At 38.9% G+C, this 17687-nt stretch overlaps 1 protein-coding gene across 1 annotated transcript in view; it reads right to left on the bottom strand.

Moving 5' to 3' along the window:
* Positions 1–17687, bottom strand: part of CHN1 (chimerin 1) — a 123894-nt gene that overhangs the window by 80111 nt on the left and 26096 nt on the right. Inside the window, exon 2 of the mRNA XM_058190187.1 lies at positions 7286–7324. Coding sequence (XP_058046170.1) covers positions 7286–7324 — 39 coding nt within the window. The remainder of the gene's footprint in view (positions 1–7285; positions 7325–17687) is intronic.

The raw sequence follows: 17687 nt of genomic DNA, 5'->3' as shown, positions 1-17687 counted from the left end.
AGCACAAGTGCACTAAAAAAAATTTCAGAGAAACTTAGTAATAAGCAAACAGCTTTTCCTCACACTAATGGGAGAGTAAAACATTTCCTAGCATGTGGCAGCTTATTTTTAAGAGATGACTAGAGACAGAGTACACTTTCAAATAAAACAAACTTAATGACCATGCTGGAGCTTTATAGAGTTCCCCTCTTAGGGCTGCAGCAAATGTCACCTATGCGATGATAGTATGGCTTCAAATTTGTGAAAAAGTATTTCATATCCCACCTGGATAATAGATATCACCAACTGACAAATGTTGGGAACAGGCCTCTCTTTCTTTGGTCTATCACGACATACAAATAATATCTTTCTGTTCTTTTCAAGTAAAATGTTAAAGCCCTCCACACACATCCTAACACACTGGATAAACAGACCTCTTTACATGAAAGCATAAAACCTGGACATCAAATAATATTTGTAGGAGGAGGAGTGGCAAAACCTGGGGTGGAGTCAAAAGCGAGATCAACCTAGAATTCCTACGTAGCCACAAGCGAACTAAGTCCCGCCTCCCTTAAATTCCATTAGCCCTTATCTAACTCCAAGCAGGCTATTCTTGTGGCTAGGCAGGATTAGCAATAAGTCAGTTTAATTGGACTTTCATATGTGGACCTCATCTTTCACACCTCATAATATTCCCTTTCTGAGAGAGCCTATAATCATTAGAGAACAAAGTTTCCTATCCTCAATAGCAAATACAAATGCTATTTTTCATGGTATTAAGTGAATAATATGAAATATCAGAGGCTTAAATTCATTTCCAAACTGAGGATGAGGGAAGATAAGTTCAATTTAGAAAAAAAAATGACTAACATTTTGGAAAAAATTGAATACCATCAATGGGACCATAATATATTACAGTTAAACATGTAACAAAGCCACAGTTTCCACACTTTTGGAAACCAATTTAGCAAACATTGAAAAAGAACACCCGAGGACCACCCCACAACTTCCAGGTTGGCCTGGGCAAGGTGTCTTATTATCCCAATTCATAACACTTACATTTGGGCCAATCAACCTCACATTATTGTTGTTTTAGGGAAAATAAGAATCTTATTTAGGGAAGATAAGAATCTTGTCTTGTCTAAATAAATATTAACTGCTGTTAACACACTTTAAAATGGCTCTGATATTCTGTCAGATGACTCCACAATCGTACATTTCATTTTGGATGATGGTGCTTTCTGTTGATGATTGCCTGAGAAGTTGTCTTTTTTTCACTAGATGAGGAGAAAATGAGGCCTCTGAGCAATTTGCTCTATATTTTGGATACTGCTATAGAAAGGAGAAGGTGAGGGATACATACAATCCGAGACTGAGCTAAGATACATATTTTGTAATAAACATACATCTTATCAGTTTATTAAATAATAAAATATAACAGAAAAAGCTGTACCATCCTACAATATCTGTATGACCATGGAAAGTCCTAGGACTGCGCAGACTGCACTGGCTACCTGTGGCCTTTTGAGTGCACTTTAAAGTGTTGGTTATGACCTTTAAAGCGCTCCATGGCTTAGGGCCTGGGTACTTACGGGACCGCCTGCTGTTACCACATGCCTCCCACCGACCCGTACGCTCTCACAGAGAGGGACTTCTCACGGTGCCGTCCGCCAAACAATGTCAGCTGGCGGCCCCCAGGGGAAGGGCCTTCTCTGTGGGGGCTCCCACACTCTGGAACGAGCTACCTGACCTTCGGACTTTCCGTCGCGAACTGAAGACACATCTTTTCATTCGCGTGGGGCTGGCTTGAATTGAATTTTATTAATTTTAAATTTTAAATTTTTATTAATTAATTTTAAATGGGGTTTTTTAGTCTAGTATATTTTAACCTATCAGGCTAATTTTAAAATAAGTTTTTTAATCTGCTTTTTAAATTGTATATTGTATTATCTGTTTTATTTTTGCCTGTACACCGCCCTGAGTCCTTCGGGAGAAGGGCGGTATAAAAATCAAATAAATAAATAAAAATAAATAGGAGAATATCTAATTTCTCCAGAGACCATTGAAAACAAAACAACTTGGGCTTCTGGACACTCACTGGCCTCACTCTTTACCTGCATTGACCTCTATAACCGAGTCCCCAAGGACTGGGGACTAATTATAGAAATATCAGCCTCCTTAATACAATCAGCAAATTCTATGCAAGACAGCTACAATGGAAATTTCAGAACTGGCTGGAAAGCAAGTTGGCTTTAGGAAAGGCCACGATCAGTGTCTAGTATTCTATCAACTCATTGAAAAACGCTCCTTCTGCAACACAACCTCCCTTTCTGTTGCCTTCATAGATTCAAAGCAGCTTTTAATTCCATATCTCAAGCTAAACTATGGGAAAAACTGGAGACCTGCTTGATTGATCAACATTTATTTCATCTAATACCTAGGTCATGAAGGAACCTCACTCAAAGTAGGATGTAACCTTCAGGCCATTTCACCAGTGCTACTGGAACTGAGAAAGGCATCAAACAAAGCTGCATATTGGCCTCACTCTCATTCAACTTCTATATCAACTCCATGGTAGGCAATCTCCTCAATATGAACTTTTACTGTCCAAAACTTGCTGGGAGACACATTTATGTTCTACTCTATGCAGACAACAATGCAGCAATTCTTTCAAGAACACCTATAGATCCTAAAAGAGCAGTAAAAGCACTAAATATATTGGGAGAAAGACCAGCTAGAACTCAGAAAACTACAATCACGGAATTTGCCAAAAGACCCAAGGGCATACATCATAGACACTCTTAAGATTGAGCAAGTCTCCTGTTTCAAATAACTGGGAGTCCTCAGGGGTGAAATTAAAAATTTTCCCCTACTGGTTCTGTGGGCATGGCTTGTTTGGGGGGGGAGGTCATGTGACTGGGTGGGCATGGCCAACTCAACATCACTCACATCAAGGGGCTCCTCTCCTCACTGGCCCCTCCCCTCCCAGCCACTCCTTGTCGTGAATGGCAGGAAAATGAGGAGGGGAATATTCCTGCCTACCATCCTTCCTTCAGTTTGTGCTCCATTCCCCATTTTCCTGCCTTTCACAAAAATGGCTCCATTCCAGTTGCTCCCCCCCCGTCCCCCTCCCTCCAGGGGACTACCTTAAAAGGGACAGGCTGCAGCAGCTCCGTTGTGAATGGAGGGAGAAAAGTTAGCATTCTCTCTGCTGCATTTAGCATTGAATTCTCTGGAATATCGAGCGCCCAGAAGAGGTGAGCAGCAACCAGCTGGGCGTGGGTGGGGCCAAGGAGGGGTAATCAGGTTCGGTGACCTGATGCCCATAATCCCTAGCGGTTCGCCTGAACCGGTCCAAACCGGTAGGATTTCACCTCTGGTAGTCCTCCATTCTGCCAGCAGTAGGGAACCCAATGGGGACTACGTTGCTGAAAATACACAGAGGAAATAATCTGGCATCCTTAAATTCCTTGATAAGAGGTGGCCACTGTATACTCGTAGCACTGAAATTATTCTAAACCAAGCCAATAATACAACTTCTTTATGGTGCCCACTGGGCCCCTTCTCTAATTTTGCACCATTAAACTTTTTCAATCCAAATGTCTAAAATTGACCCTTGAAATCCCGAAATGTGTCTTTCATGCCACCCAGGGACTAGATATAGGCCTCATTAAAATTGAGGCTAGAGTATGGGTGATCATACTCAACTATTGGTTCAACTATCCTTTTCACCCCTTTAGCTTTGTCCCACAAACTATGAGGGATGGTTTTCAGGCTGCATATAAAAAGACAGTAGCGACATCTCATCCTTGGGCTTCTCTCCAGGTCTTCTACTCAGCATGATATATGACTAGGCCAAAACTCTCATTTAACAGCGGGCAGCACGCAGTGCTACCAGGCTCTAACAAATAGTCCCCTATCTTTATTGCCACTGAATCCAACAGGTATTCTGCCTCCCCTATGACAAACTCAAGGTATCTAATCACAGAAGGACCTTTATTTTGGCATAATCTCCATGCACTCCCTTCAGGTATCCTTGAACAATGCCCATGCGACTCTAGATAGAAACAACAGAACATGTGTTTCTCCAGCACCCGCATTAAGAGACATTCATACTAGGCTCATCTCACCATTATTACGTAAATATCCAGAGCACACAGGACAATTATATACTTCCCTGCTGCTTTCAGATACCAATCCTGGTACAACATACAGTGTTGCCAGGTTCTGCACAACAGGCTTAAAATCCATCAGATGAAGGCCTGGGCCGTAAACTAACTTTAATGAGCATCTAGTTCATTATTCCTCTGTGTGTGTGTGTGTGTGTGTGTGTATTCTGATGCTTTATAATTGACTGTACCCATCTTCCTTAGGCTGGACTTTGACTATAATAATTGATTTGATTTGATTTGATTTGATTTGATTTGATTTAATATGACTGTGTTCTCTACAAACGAGGAAAGAAAATTCATTCCTTGGTTCTCATTCACCCCTTAGAACCTGCTCTGAACAGATTAGTTGCATAACCACAAATCTTTACAAATGTAAGAGAACTGGAAATAGTCACACCCAAAGGAATAGTATCTTTTAGTTGCCAGCAAGATGTCATGATAATAAAAACCGAACATCCTTAGAGTATAGGTGGTATATAGCCTAATATGAACATATATGCACTTCCTTTGCAAAAGGTTATTTTTCAGCCATTTATTATTCTTATTTGCAACTGGAGACAGCAGGCATGCATTTCTAGGTGACAACTGCAGGATGTGTGACTGTTGTGATTAATGGGCTTTAATATAAGCGACACAATGAGTGCCAATTTTTATCCTTTAATCATCATTTTGAAGACAAAAGCCTGCGTTGAGTCACTTTGTGTGTTAATGGTTTTATATTAAATAACTGGCTTGGCATATGACAAGTGACTGATCGAGTAAGTTATGACTTAAAACCTGCACACTGGGGCCCTTAAGCTCTGAATCAGACAAAGGTTCTGACAATAGCAATTATAAAAGAGCAGCTGTGGGCAGAAGATTCTTAAAGGTATGGCTGTTCCTTTGAGACTCCAGCAAAAGGAAACCGGGTACAAATGAAATAAAATGAAGGTTGGCACTGCATAAATGTCGGTGCACAATCGGCATAACTCGAGTTTAATTCAACTGTGATGATGATAGATCAATCTTAGGCTTTTGGTACTGGGTTGAAACAAATACCTTAGAATGAAAAAACCACCACATCTACTTCTTAAAACAGAATAGATGCATCCTTTGTTATATAACTACCATTTGTCAGTTAATAAGAATGACTGTGCTTTCATTTTTAATTGTGCTGAGTTTTGCCTTCATGTAACTATAAAAACCTGGGTTGTAAGCACAGTTTCTGAGGCTTTTCTTTTTTCCACACAGTTGTCTTGATGTTATCAGATCATAGTCTTCCTCTTCAAGCCCCCCCCCCTCAATTTTCTTTTTATTTCTATTACCTCAGGCAAAGAAATAGGGCCAGGAACTAATCCAAAATTAGTTTGGGCTAATATTCACATAAAACAAATAATAGCACTATATTAAAAAAGATGCATACTTAGTATCATTCTTCCCTACAAGTTCCACCAAGAAGCAAGACTTATAGAGCAAGGAGAGGTAGGGTTAATATAGGGCCTTCGTGGGACAGTAAACACAACTCAGATTTTTTCAGCAATCTCAATCCATATATCTAAATATGTGATATGGGGTAAACTGAGTTTCTCACAAGTTTTGCATCAGCGTTGTTCTAAGGGAGCTAAAACTTGTGCAAAATGGAAATTGATTTACCCCAGAGGCTTTATCAACAGTATATTCAATCTACACTTTTGTTATTTTGATTTTTTGGTCCAGATGCAACTGCTGCTTCTGAGGTTCCACAAAGAATTTCTGAAAGAATTATCAATGGCTCCTTAGCCAGTAGCTTAGTTGTTGAAATAATCCCTCAAATTACCTACATGACCATGGTAATGAGTTTAAAGATCCTGTTTTGGTAAATCAAGGGAGAATTAAACAGCTGCAAACCGATCCTCTTAAAGTAAGGTTAATACAAACACAAAATATTTTTTTTGTACACACCTCAGAGATAATTCAGTTATTTAGAACAACTCTACTGTTAGATATGTAATTCAGGAATTAATCAAGAACCCACATGTGGTCTAAACTGCATTTAATGTTCTATAATTGCATTTGGAGACGAGGTCAACTAGTTTCTTGATATGGTTTTGGTGACCTATGTACCCACTACGCAGAACTTATCAAAGGTCAGTTGTCTGACCACAGGACTGACAGGACTGACTAATACTTATTATACAATAAAGAAAACTCTATCTATCCTTGTTTTGCAGCAATGAATTATTAATATCGTTGATTATCCATTTTTTTTATAAATGGCAAGGAAAAAGATTTTCAAACAATGTAGGTCACTTTTTGAATTGCTTAGTTTATAACATATTTCCCAGGCTCTTTTCTCTCCCTCTTCAAAAAAAATGCAGTCACATTAGTTCATATCATGTTAGATGAATTACATTATGAAATAAATGAAAAATGCATTAAAATTTGATGATATTTGTCCACACTGACCCCGTATCTATCACTAGGACCTATAGGAAGCTGCAGTAATATCTGGTGGCAAAGAAATGCAAAAATTAAGGAAAGCCAAAAATTCCAAATATTATTTTCCTAGAACTATATGTGCAAAAATGTATTACAGGTAGTCCTTAACTGTAGCAACAGTTCATTTACTGACCATTTGAAATTGCATTGAAAAAAGTGACTTATGACCACTTTTCACACTTACGACCATTGCAGCATCCCCATGGTCACATGATGTACATTCAGATGCTTGACAATTGATTCACATTTATGACCGCTGCAGTGTCCCAGGGTCATGTGATCACCTTTTTCAATCTTCTGACAAACAAAGTCAATGGGGAAAACTAGATTCACTTAACAACTGTGCTACTAACTTAACAAATGAGGCAAGAAAAGTCGTAATATGGAGCAAAACTCACTTAACAAATTTCTCACTTAGCGACATAAATTTTGGGTTCAATTGTGGTTGTAAGTTGAGGATTACCTATATAGTCAGAGAAATGCACATAAAACAATTGAGCGAGGCTTGAAAAAGTGTTACAAGTTCAGGTGGAAACTGGATGAAACAAATTTAGGTTTGATATGTGAGAAATGGAGTTTTTAAAAAAACGCTAACCCACCCATCCCTCATTCTCCATATCATGGGTGGTAGATTTATGAATGGGACAGACAGTGACAATATCTAATCAAATACTCACAATAAGATTTCCAAACTGGTGGCCTGTATTCATCAGTATCTGGGGAGAAAAAAACACAGCAGGAAAGCAGACAGTTTGTATAAAATACGAAACAGAATGAAAATTAACATTCAGCAGATTTAGATGTAGAATAAATATTTAGATTCATTTCACAGCTTCATTTTTAAAACTGATTATGTAAAGTCATCCATTTTGCCCATTTAAAGAAAATCCTAAATCTAAGACTTCAAACGGGGGAAAAGAAAAAAAGGGAAACTATCATTATGACAGCACTAGGGCAGAGACTTTTCCAGGGAGTCGCCAGGAGTCAACATATACTCGAAGGCACAAAAATAAATTTAAAAATTAAAGAAAAATTAAAAACATGCAGCATTTACCTTATTCAGATATACATTGGCTGAAATAAATGTAACGTTAGACAACTTGAATGTTTCTTTCACACCTGATTCAGAAACATTATCTTACATGCTATTACAAAATGTTTTACCGTTTGTGTGTTTGTGTGTTTCTCAACATTTTATTGAACTATAGCATAAAATGCAAAAATGCAAAATGTTTTACTGAATGGAATTGTAACAGATTTTGGGCGGTTGCTTTGCCAGAGTTACCTTTACAAGTGACATTACTTACTGATGCAATCAGTCCTTTACAATGGGGGTCCCCAATCCCCGCTCCATGGCATGCCAGAAACCAGTCCGCGCAAACAAGTGAAGCCCCCGTCCACGGGATGCAGGCAGCACACGAAACCACGCCCCACCCCCGCCAATGGTCAGCAGAAAAACCTCTCTCCACAGAACCAATCCCTGGTGCCCAAAAGGTTGGGGGCTGCTGCTTCACAACCACCCGTTCAGCAACCATTTAAACTTACGGCAGCACTGAACAAGTAATACTTATGACCAGTGTTTGAAGTTGCGGCCACCTTAGCATCCTCATAATCACGAGACTGCAACCTGAATGCTTGGTAACCAGCTTCCAATTACGACACTGGAGCATCCCGCGATCGTCTGATCACTATTTGTGATCTTCATTGACAGTTTCCAACAAGCAAAGTCAATGGATAAGCCATTGATAAGAGGTGGCAAATGGTGACCATGTCACGGTGCACTTAACAACAGCCCAAGACTTGCTAAACAATGGTAATAAATGCAAAACTGATGTTAAGCAAAGCAGTCATATAGTGTTGCATTTTACAACCACTTTGCTCAGCTTTAGAAATTCTGTCCCAATTTCCAACATTAACTGAGGAATACCTGTCCCTTCAACTATGGCCCTACCTATAGCTTCTTTTATGAAGGTGATTAAAAGTCCCTTGATCAGATGCAGGCCCTCACCAATTCAAACTTATATATATATATATATATATATATATACACACACATACAGGGGTGAAATCTAAAAATTTTCCCTACCGGTTCTGTGGGCGTGGCTTAATTGGTGGGCGTGGCTTGGTGGTCAAATAGCTTGGTGGGCGTGGCCAATAACAATAAATAATAAAAATAATAAACAAAGTATAAAAAAACAATAAGAGATACCAAAAACCAACTTTCACACTTTACACACACACAACACAACCGACTCACACACAATGTAAAAGCCGCTGCACTTCACACTTCACACAGCCACAAAAAGCTCAAAAACCAACTTTCACACTTTACACACACACAACACAACACTCTCTCTCTCTCTCTCTCTCTCACACACACACACACACACAAAATACCACATACAGCTTTTTGAGATTTTGTGTATTTGTGTAGTTAGAGTGAAACACTACAGAAACACACTAAAACTCAGAAAGCTGCACAAATATTTTATTTTATTATTAAGGTTTGTAGACTTCAATTCCCAGAGTTCCTCAGCCAGCAAAGCCAGCCAGCATTAATCACTCAGTGATGAAATAGATTAACTAAATTAGATTAGTTCTGTCTGGTGCTGAAAATGAAACTTGGGCTTTCCGGCTGGGAAAAAAGCTATGAGGTCGATCAGTAATCAGGTAAGTGCCTTAGACTCTCTTAAAAGGAGGTTTTCTGTAGAAAACATGTTTTTTAAGGTTCTGCTGATGAGGAACTCAGGTGAGATCCCCCAAGTAGCCTTTACATTTTTTTTTTAAGTTTAAAGGCTCTGCCAATCTCAGCTGAGGGGTGGGATCCTCAAAGGCTTTTTTTTACTTTTAAAGGCATGTTTCGGCTGAAGCAAAACCTTCTTTTAAAAGTAAAAAAAAAAGCCTCTGTTGATGGTGGGGCTCAGCAGAGGCAGGGGTGGGCGGGGCCAGGGATTTTTGCTACCGGTCCTCCGAACGAGCAGCCGCCATCGCTACCAGATCGCACGAGCCGGTCCGATCCGGGAGCATTTTACATACACACACACACACACACACACACACACACACACACACACACACAATACTATTATAGTTCATTCCCATCCGTCCATTGACTTCTCAATTATTGTTTGTTTTACTTTAATCTGGGACTTTTAAAAATTTCCCCATAAGAAATTATAAGTATGTAATATCATTTACATTGAGCAAAATAAATTTTGTTTCATTATGCTTTCTTGGTCTCTGCCTCCCAGTAGTAGAATGGCATAGACGATGCATAGATGGCAGCAAAGTGTTAGAAGTTTCCGGAACCATCTTACTGTCTTCCGGCAATCATGCGGATTTTTACAGCACAACTATGGTGTCCACAATGTATGTTACGAACTGTATAAATATACCTGTTATTGAAAGATGACGGAGTCCTTTTAACCTATTGAGCCTACTGGGCCTTACTACAAAACTTACTATAGCTTCTTCTAGCCTAGGATGCACTGCCCAGATTCTGATTCAGATTTACCAGTGCATAAATGGTGCTGGTACTGGACTGAAAGGTAGTGCCAAAATGCCTTCTCTTCCCCAACAGAAAGTTCCTTTGAGAGGCAAATTTCTGGCTAGTCTGGAATCATAAGATTTAAAGGGATCTTGGAGGTCTTTTAATGCTTGTCCAGGCAGGAATACTTATTCTATTCTATCCTATCCATCCATCCATCCATCCATCCATCCATCCATCCATCCATCCATCTCCCTCCCTCCCTGGCCTTACAACATTAAAATAAAACCATAAAAATATAAATGAATATATACAATCCCATTTAAATTACAATAAGACAGGAGTTAAAAACTAAAGATGGGGAGGAAGGGAGGAGAATATACATAGGGGAGGGAGAGGGGAGAATTGCTATTAGTCAATCCACCACCTCAAGGGTCAAAGTCCCCCACAGAGACCCCAAGCAAACTGGCAGACTCTTTAGGCTCTTATGGAAAGTTAGGAGAATGAGAGCCAATCACATTTCGACAGGCAAGATGTTCCAAACAGCCAGGGCCTATTTCCAGTCTTTGCTTGGAAACCTCCAGTGGGTGTTTCGGTGATGAAATACCTCAAACCTCAGGAAGCAAGCTACTCCGTTGCTTAATAGCTGTCATACCGGTAGTTAGGAAATTCCTCTATATTTTGAGATGTTTTACAGAAGCCTTTTTAAGGCTTCCACTCATTGGTTCTTGTCTTAAAGCCTCCTTTGCCCCATTTTGGCTGGCAGGGTGTTGCAAATGGCATCCATCCTGCCCACCCACCCCCGCTCTGGCCAGCCCATGGAAAAGAACTACAATGCTGATCCAGCCCTCAAAGAAATCCAGTTTGACATCCCTAATCTAACCTATCCATGTCACTGGGTGTTAGTGGATCTTAAGTGCTGACTACCTGATAGATGTCCCTAGTAGACTGACCCTTCCTTGCTTGGCCTGTGACATTTACTCTCTAGAAACTCAACATCTGGAGCAACTTGTCATTTACTTCTCTATGTATTTCTTTGGCCATAAACACAATTAAATGTTAAATGCTCTATCTGTCTTTTTGCTGTTTTAATCCATAATTCAGCCTAAAACAGGATGCTGTTCATCTTTGATATGTATTCCCTTATTTCAAGGGAAATACCTGTTGGTCCCAGGATCAGATCACACACACTAGTCACCATTCACTAAATGCAGTGATGTATGTTGTTTAATCTGTAGAAAGTACCACTGCAGATATTTTGATTGGCATATTCATTTGATATTGGATGCAATATTTTTCAATAGGATACTCTTCATTCTACTGTTGGATTTACACAATACTTGACTAGCATTGATGATGTTACCTAGTTTGGGTAATGAAACATCTGCAAGAAAACAACCAAACTCAGAGAGCACTAAGGACAACTCATTTCAACCCTGAGCTACAAATATTCTCCTTTATTGATACAGTTTAAAAAGTTTCAGTTTAGTGTGTTATATGAATTCAGCTAGTGTAGTTGATAAATGATGAATTACTGTAATTTTTGCTATCTGGGACATTCTAATCATGGTTAAACTAACCATTATTTTATACAATGTGTGCAACCTAACCCAAAGATCATCAAGAAAAATGTATGTACATATCAACCAAGCTTTATATCTAATGAAATTTGAATGGTCACTAATTAAGCTTCCATAGATAAAAGTTTTCCTCTTTACCAGTAACATATGTATACTGAAATTCATTTTCAGGTAAATTATGATAGGTGGAGAGCCATGCGTTCATCTAAATAAATATACAGTAAAATTACAAATAGTTTTTGACTGGACTGGTAACACTATAGATGCCTCTTCATTAAAAGAAATGAAGATGACTTGGCTGCAAAATAAGACTATTTTTCACTAAAGTCAAAATGTCTTGATTAAATCTCAACAAAGAAATGTGGAAACTTTGCATATAATGTAATATTTAAAATTCAGCTGCTGGAAGCCATGATTTATGCTATGCAGGTGTTCAGAAATGTTTTGTTTTATAATACTGCCTGTATTCTTTACTGCCTTACTGTTGTATATGCAACCTTGGGCCATTCACATTAGGGAGCAAAATACCAAACATTATCTAGTAAAGATATATCAATGACAGCTAAATGAAAAACCTGCACTGTATTGCCTTTACACTGTCTTCTAAAGGATTATTGTTTACAGAGGATAACAATACAATTTTTGAATTTTATTTTAGTGTTATACTCTGATTTTATATTCTGATGCAAAGCAAAAGCTAAAAGGTAAGATTGGGTGCCAGGCCCCTGTTCCTGGCCCATTTCCCCCCCTCTTAGCTAAAAACAATGAAGCTCCAGCAAAAGTATGGAGAAAGAAAACCTATTGTACTAGATCTGAAGAAACAGTGTTACTTCTTGTGTGGTAGTAATGAAAACAGCAAAGGAGACAAGACCATTTGCTCATCATGAAACACTGTAAATCAGGGATGTCAAACTCATGGCCCATGGGCCAGATGAGTTATGCGCTGGCCACGCCCACCCCCGTTTTAGTGAAGTGGGGGAAGTTGTGATACATCACCTGACAACAACATGACACCACGAGTTTGACACCCCTGCTGTAAATCATAAGATACTGTAGTTCAGGGGTCACCAACCTTTCGGATCTCAGGGACCACTAAATTCATAATTTAAAATCTCGCAGACCACTAATATGATCTGCTTAATGACCAACTGGGTGGGTGTGGCTAGGTGGTCATGTGACTGGGTGGGCATGGCCAAGTTGATGTCACTCATGTCGAGGGGTGCCTCGCCGGCCTCTACTCACCACTCCCCTCCCAGCCACTGCTCGCCTTTGCCCAAAGCCCCACACCAGGAGGTTGAAGCAGACCCCAAGTTGGAATTTCTGCCCCCCTCCGACCCGCACAAAATGACCCAGAAGGGGGAGACTCTCTGCAGCAATACAAACGTTCATTGCACATATCCGGCCCAGGGGCCATAGTTTGAGGACCCCTGATTCAGTGCAATATAAAAAAATGCAAATAATTTTTCTGTGGACCACCAAAATTTCACCTGTGGTTGGTGACCACTGCTCTGGAAGATAGGCTTAAAATACAGAAGGATCTTGACAGACTTGAACATTGGGCGCTATCTAACAAAATGAAATTCAATGGTGAAAAAAGTAAGGTTCTGCATTAAGGCAAGAAAAACAAAATGCACAGGTACCGTATATGTGGTACCTTGCTCAATAGTGGTGACTGTGAGTGGGATCTTGGAGTCTTATTGGACAATCACTTAAATATGAGCCAGCAGTGTGCTGCTTCTGCCAAAAAAGCCAATACAGTTCTAGGCTGCATAAACAGAGGGATAGAATCTAGATCACGTGAAGTGTTAATACCCCGTTATAATGCCTTGGGAAGGCCACACTTGGAATACTGAATCCAATTTTGGTCGCCACGATTTAAAAAAGATGTTGAGACTCTAGAAAGAGTGCAGAGAAGGGCAACAAAGATGATTAGGGGACTCGAGGATAAAACATATAAAGAACGGTTGCTGGAACTGGATATGTCTAGTCTTATGAAAAGAAGGACTAGGGAAGACATGATAGCAGTGTTCCAATATCTCAGGGGCTACCACAAAGAAGAGGGAATCAAGCTATTCTCCAAAGCACCTGAGGGCAGGACAAGAAGCAATGAGTGGAAACTAATCACAGAGAGAAGCAACTTAGAACTAAGGAGAAATTTCCTGACAGTTCCTGACAATCAATAAGTGGAACGACTTGCCTCCAGAAGTTGTCAATGCTTCAATACTGGAAGTTTTAAAGAAGAGATTAGATAACCATTTGTCTGAAGTGGTGTAGGGTTTCCTGCCTAAGCAGGGGGTTGGACTAGAAGATGTCCAAAGTCCCTTCCAATTCTGTTATTCTATTCTAAAAGGAGCTTCACGCACGAGTGCAAGCACCCTCTTTCGCATGAGTGAAGCTTCATGCATGTGTGTGCGCTTGCCTGCCGCTCGAACAAATGGAGCCTTACAATTGCTCATTTCTCCCACAGCTCAGTTTTAAACAGGCTGCGGTCATATAATAGGTCGCGGCCCGAGGGTTGGGGACCCCTGTCTTAAGGCATAATATTTTTTTTGTAGTGAGGGCTACAATATTTGAAAGTTCTATGCTAATAAACTCATGCAATGTCATACAGCATTAGCATTTAAACTGTAAAGACTGTAAAGGCTTTGCTATACTATTATTGGCTAGAGTATAAAATAGACCCATAATCTCTTCAATTTTTTCCAAAGTGATTAAAAATAAACATGTCTCTTTAGAATATACTTTAATTTAAAACAATAATACATTCTAATTACAGAAAAAAGCAACTTGGGGGGGACAAAATTTTAAGACACTGAAATTTAGTATCAAATATTTTCTCCTATATTTTATCCATCAGAACTGAACCCTCTCTTAAGGCATCTAACAATTAAAATGCAATTCCAACTAAATAGTAATTGAAACCAAAATTAATCTGTATTGAACACAGATTTAAAACTCGGGGGATTCTATTTACATTAGGAGTGCAAACCGGATTTAGGAGTGCAAGCTAATTATTTTAAAAGGTACAACAAAAGGCTCTAGACTAGATTTTACATAATACCAAATTTATTGTAAATGAAAGAATGAGATTATTTCTTGTCAAATATACAAAATAATTTTGTAGCAAAGCCATGTAATGTTCTATCGTCCCCATAAACAGCCAGTTCAGTATGCTGGTTAAGACACCAACCTAGAACCGCGAGACCATGAGTTTACTCCTTCCTTGGATGTGAAGCCAATTGAGTGACCTTGAGTCAGCCACTCTCTCAGTCCTAGGAAGGAGGAAATGGCAAACCACTTCTGAGTTCTTGTCATGAAAAGTTCAAGGACTTATCTAGGCAGTCACCTGAAGGTCAATACTGACTCCAAGGAACAAGTTTCTTTTTTAAAAAAAAATTAAAACGATTTTGCACTCTACCTAATAACAAGTAAATACTACTGCAAATGGAACCCTAGTCTTGGTGATGTCATATCCATGCCCTTTTCTTGGGACACCTTCTTCTAAGATATATTTTCAATTTCCTCGTCTAGGCTATGGCCCTAGGATTTCTCAGGAGCTTCCCATCCAATTACTATTATAGTCCAATTATTATAAATTCCAACTACAGTAGTTAGCTTGGAAAATAATAAAATCAGGTCACTCGCTCACTTGTGGCCAGGTCCCAGGCCACAAAAAGCGATCTAATCAGACCTACTAAAATGTCTCTATCACTTTTGCACATTGGAGATTATCCAAATGATTAATTACACTAAGAAGAACAAATTGTATGGCTTGAATAACGAAAGGTTTCTGTCGTGTCCCACTCCTCCTCTGACGGCCGGGTCGGGGAAGTCTGTATCAAGCGCGGCTGCAAAGCCTCTGCAGCTTTGCCAAAGTCCTATCAGAGTCCTCAGGGCAGGCAGGAGACCAGGATGTGACTTCAGCAATCCAAGTTAGACTTTGCCTGACTCAGAGAATGCCAGAAAGCAGATCCTTTATATAGGCCATGGGGTGTGGCTCCATAACTCAGCACTTATCCAGGCCTGCCCCTCCCTTCCTTTTGCTGACGTCGCCTCTCTATTCTCCAGAAGCGAGGATCTCTCCAGCCTCCAGCTGTTGGTAATCTTAGCTCATGACTGGCTTCACATTCTTCAGGCTCAGATGCTGTGAGGGAGGGGTCTAGTTGCTCCGTTTGTCTGGGCATGGTGCCAGGACTGGGGGCTGGAGGCACGTCAGGCCATTCGTCTTGCTCGGCCTGTCCAGGCATGGTGCCAGGGCTGGGGGCTGGAGGCATGCCAGGACATTCTCCTGTACTATCAGCGTCCGGCAGGAGATAAGAGGGGCCTGGCTGTGGCGGGGGGAGCAAGCGAGGCACAACAGTTTCATAACTCATGCATGCAGGCACACATGCAGACACATGCAAATACACACGCACATTCTAAGCTGATAACCAGTAAAATTTAATGGTTTTCATTCGTAGTCTATGTATCAGCAAGTTATTCATAAGTTGCAAATAAAGCAATATCACTGAGGCCATAAATACATATTTTCAATGTTAAAAAACAGCAAGAAGAGTGCAGACAATCCTTTGTCCAACTAAGAATTTTCAGACAGTAGATATCTGAATATATCAAATTAATACATATGACTTCTTCTCAGAGTGTCTTATAAAAATCATGAATTTGAATGACGTATTATTCGCATGGCATTTTCAATAGTGTAATTTAATCATTTCTTCTTTGTACAAATGCAATGGAATTCAGTAAGTCCAAAACAGTATTTTTATAAGAAAAAGCCATAGACCAAGAACAATTGAAGTTTGTGATTCAGAATTTTAAAAAGTATCCCATTGTCTAGACATAATGGAGAACTTCAATTACTTAATCCACCCAGTCTTTGAAACTGCAAATCAGATTGATTTATTGATATCAAGTATATAAACATTGTGAGATGTTTAGTCTCATAAGATAATATTTCTAATAATTTTAAGTACCTCTGAATCTAAAAAAATCCCACTGAGTAAATCAAGATGTCAATAGATGTTGTAAATTACCTGTAAGCAGCAAAAGGACAAATATATTTGACCTTTAATAAATAGTTATCATTGCCCTTCAGTAATTAGTAAAAACTAAAAAATGTCAGCATCCATCAAAATCTTGCATATAACTGCTTTTTTACAGGTCTATTATTATCCCATAACTTCAATTTAGCAAGGAAAAAAAAGGATTGAAATGGTTTTCCAAAAATAGTATAATAGAAAATTCAAATTAGTTTAATTATGAAATGAATTATATGTAATCTATTATATCCTGAACATAAATAGACCAGTTAACTAAATATGCATTGGAATGATTCTTCCAAAAGGGCCTAGGACAGAGAATTTTTAATGAATGAAGCAATCCAAAATTTGGTATTAGTAGAAGTACCAAAATTAGAACTGTATAATTCAATTTTTTTAAAAAAACAAAACCCCATTCTTGTCTTAATTGACGCTTAAATCTTGATCAGTAATATGAAGTAGCCCATAGAAATTTACATAATTTTTGAAAATATCTGTCATTTAAGTATGGATGGGAATTCCATTTAAAAATTAAAGTACTTTGGAAATAACATGCATTTTATGGATATTTTACCTTACCTCAGGAGCTGAAGTTTAAAATTTTGCACCTATAAATATATGTAACAAGGTATCAATATTTAATTCATATTTAATTATTTGGGAAATATTACATAGATTAAAATACTGTGTTTCCCCCCAAAAAAGATCCTGTCTTATATTTTTTGCTCAAAAGCCTGATTTGGCTTATTATCAGGGGATGACTTATTTTGGAGGAAACAGGGTAGCTAAATGTGTAATGCTTTCAACAGATATAGAAACATGATCCTTAATATAAAAATAATAAATAAATGAGTATTGATTGTCATCAATTCTGATATAGACCGATTAACAGAGTCTTGCAATTTATCCAAACACATTTAAAAAATGCATCAAGCTCAATATTAAAGTTAATAGTTCAGAAATAAACAATACA

This window comes from Ahaetulla prasina, chromosome 1 (assembly GCF_028640845.1).
Source record: "Ahaetulla prasina isolate Xishuangbanna chromosome 1, ASM2864084v1, whole genome shotgun sequence".
In the NCBI taxonomy this organism is placed as follows: domain Eukaryota; kingdom Metazoa; phylum Chordata; class Lepidosauria; order Squamata; family Colubridae; genus Ahaetulla; species Ahaetulla prasina.
This window is presented reverse-complemented; position numbering and strand designations above follow the sequence as displayed.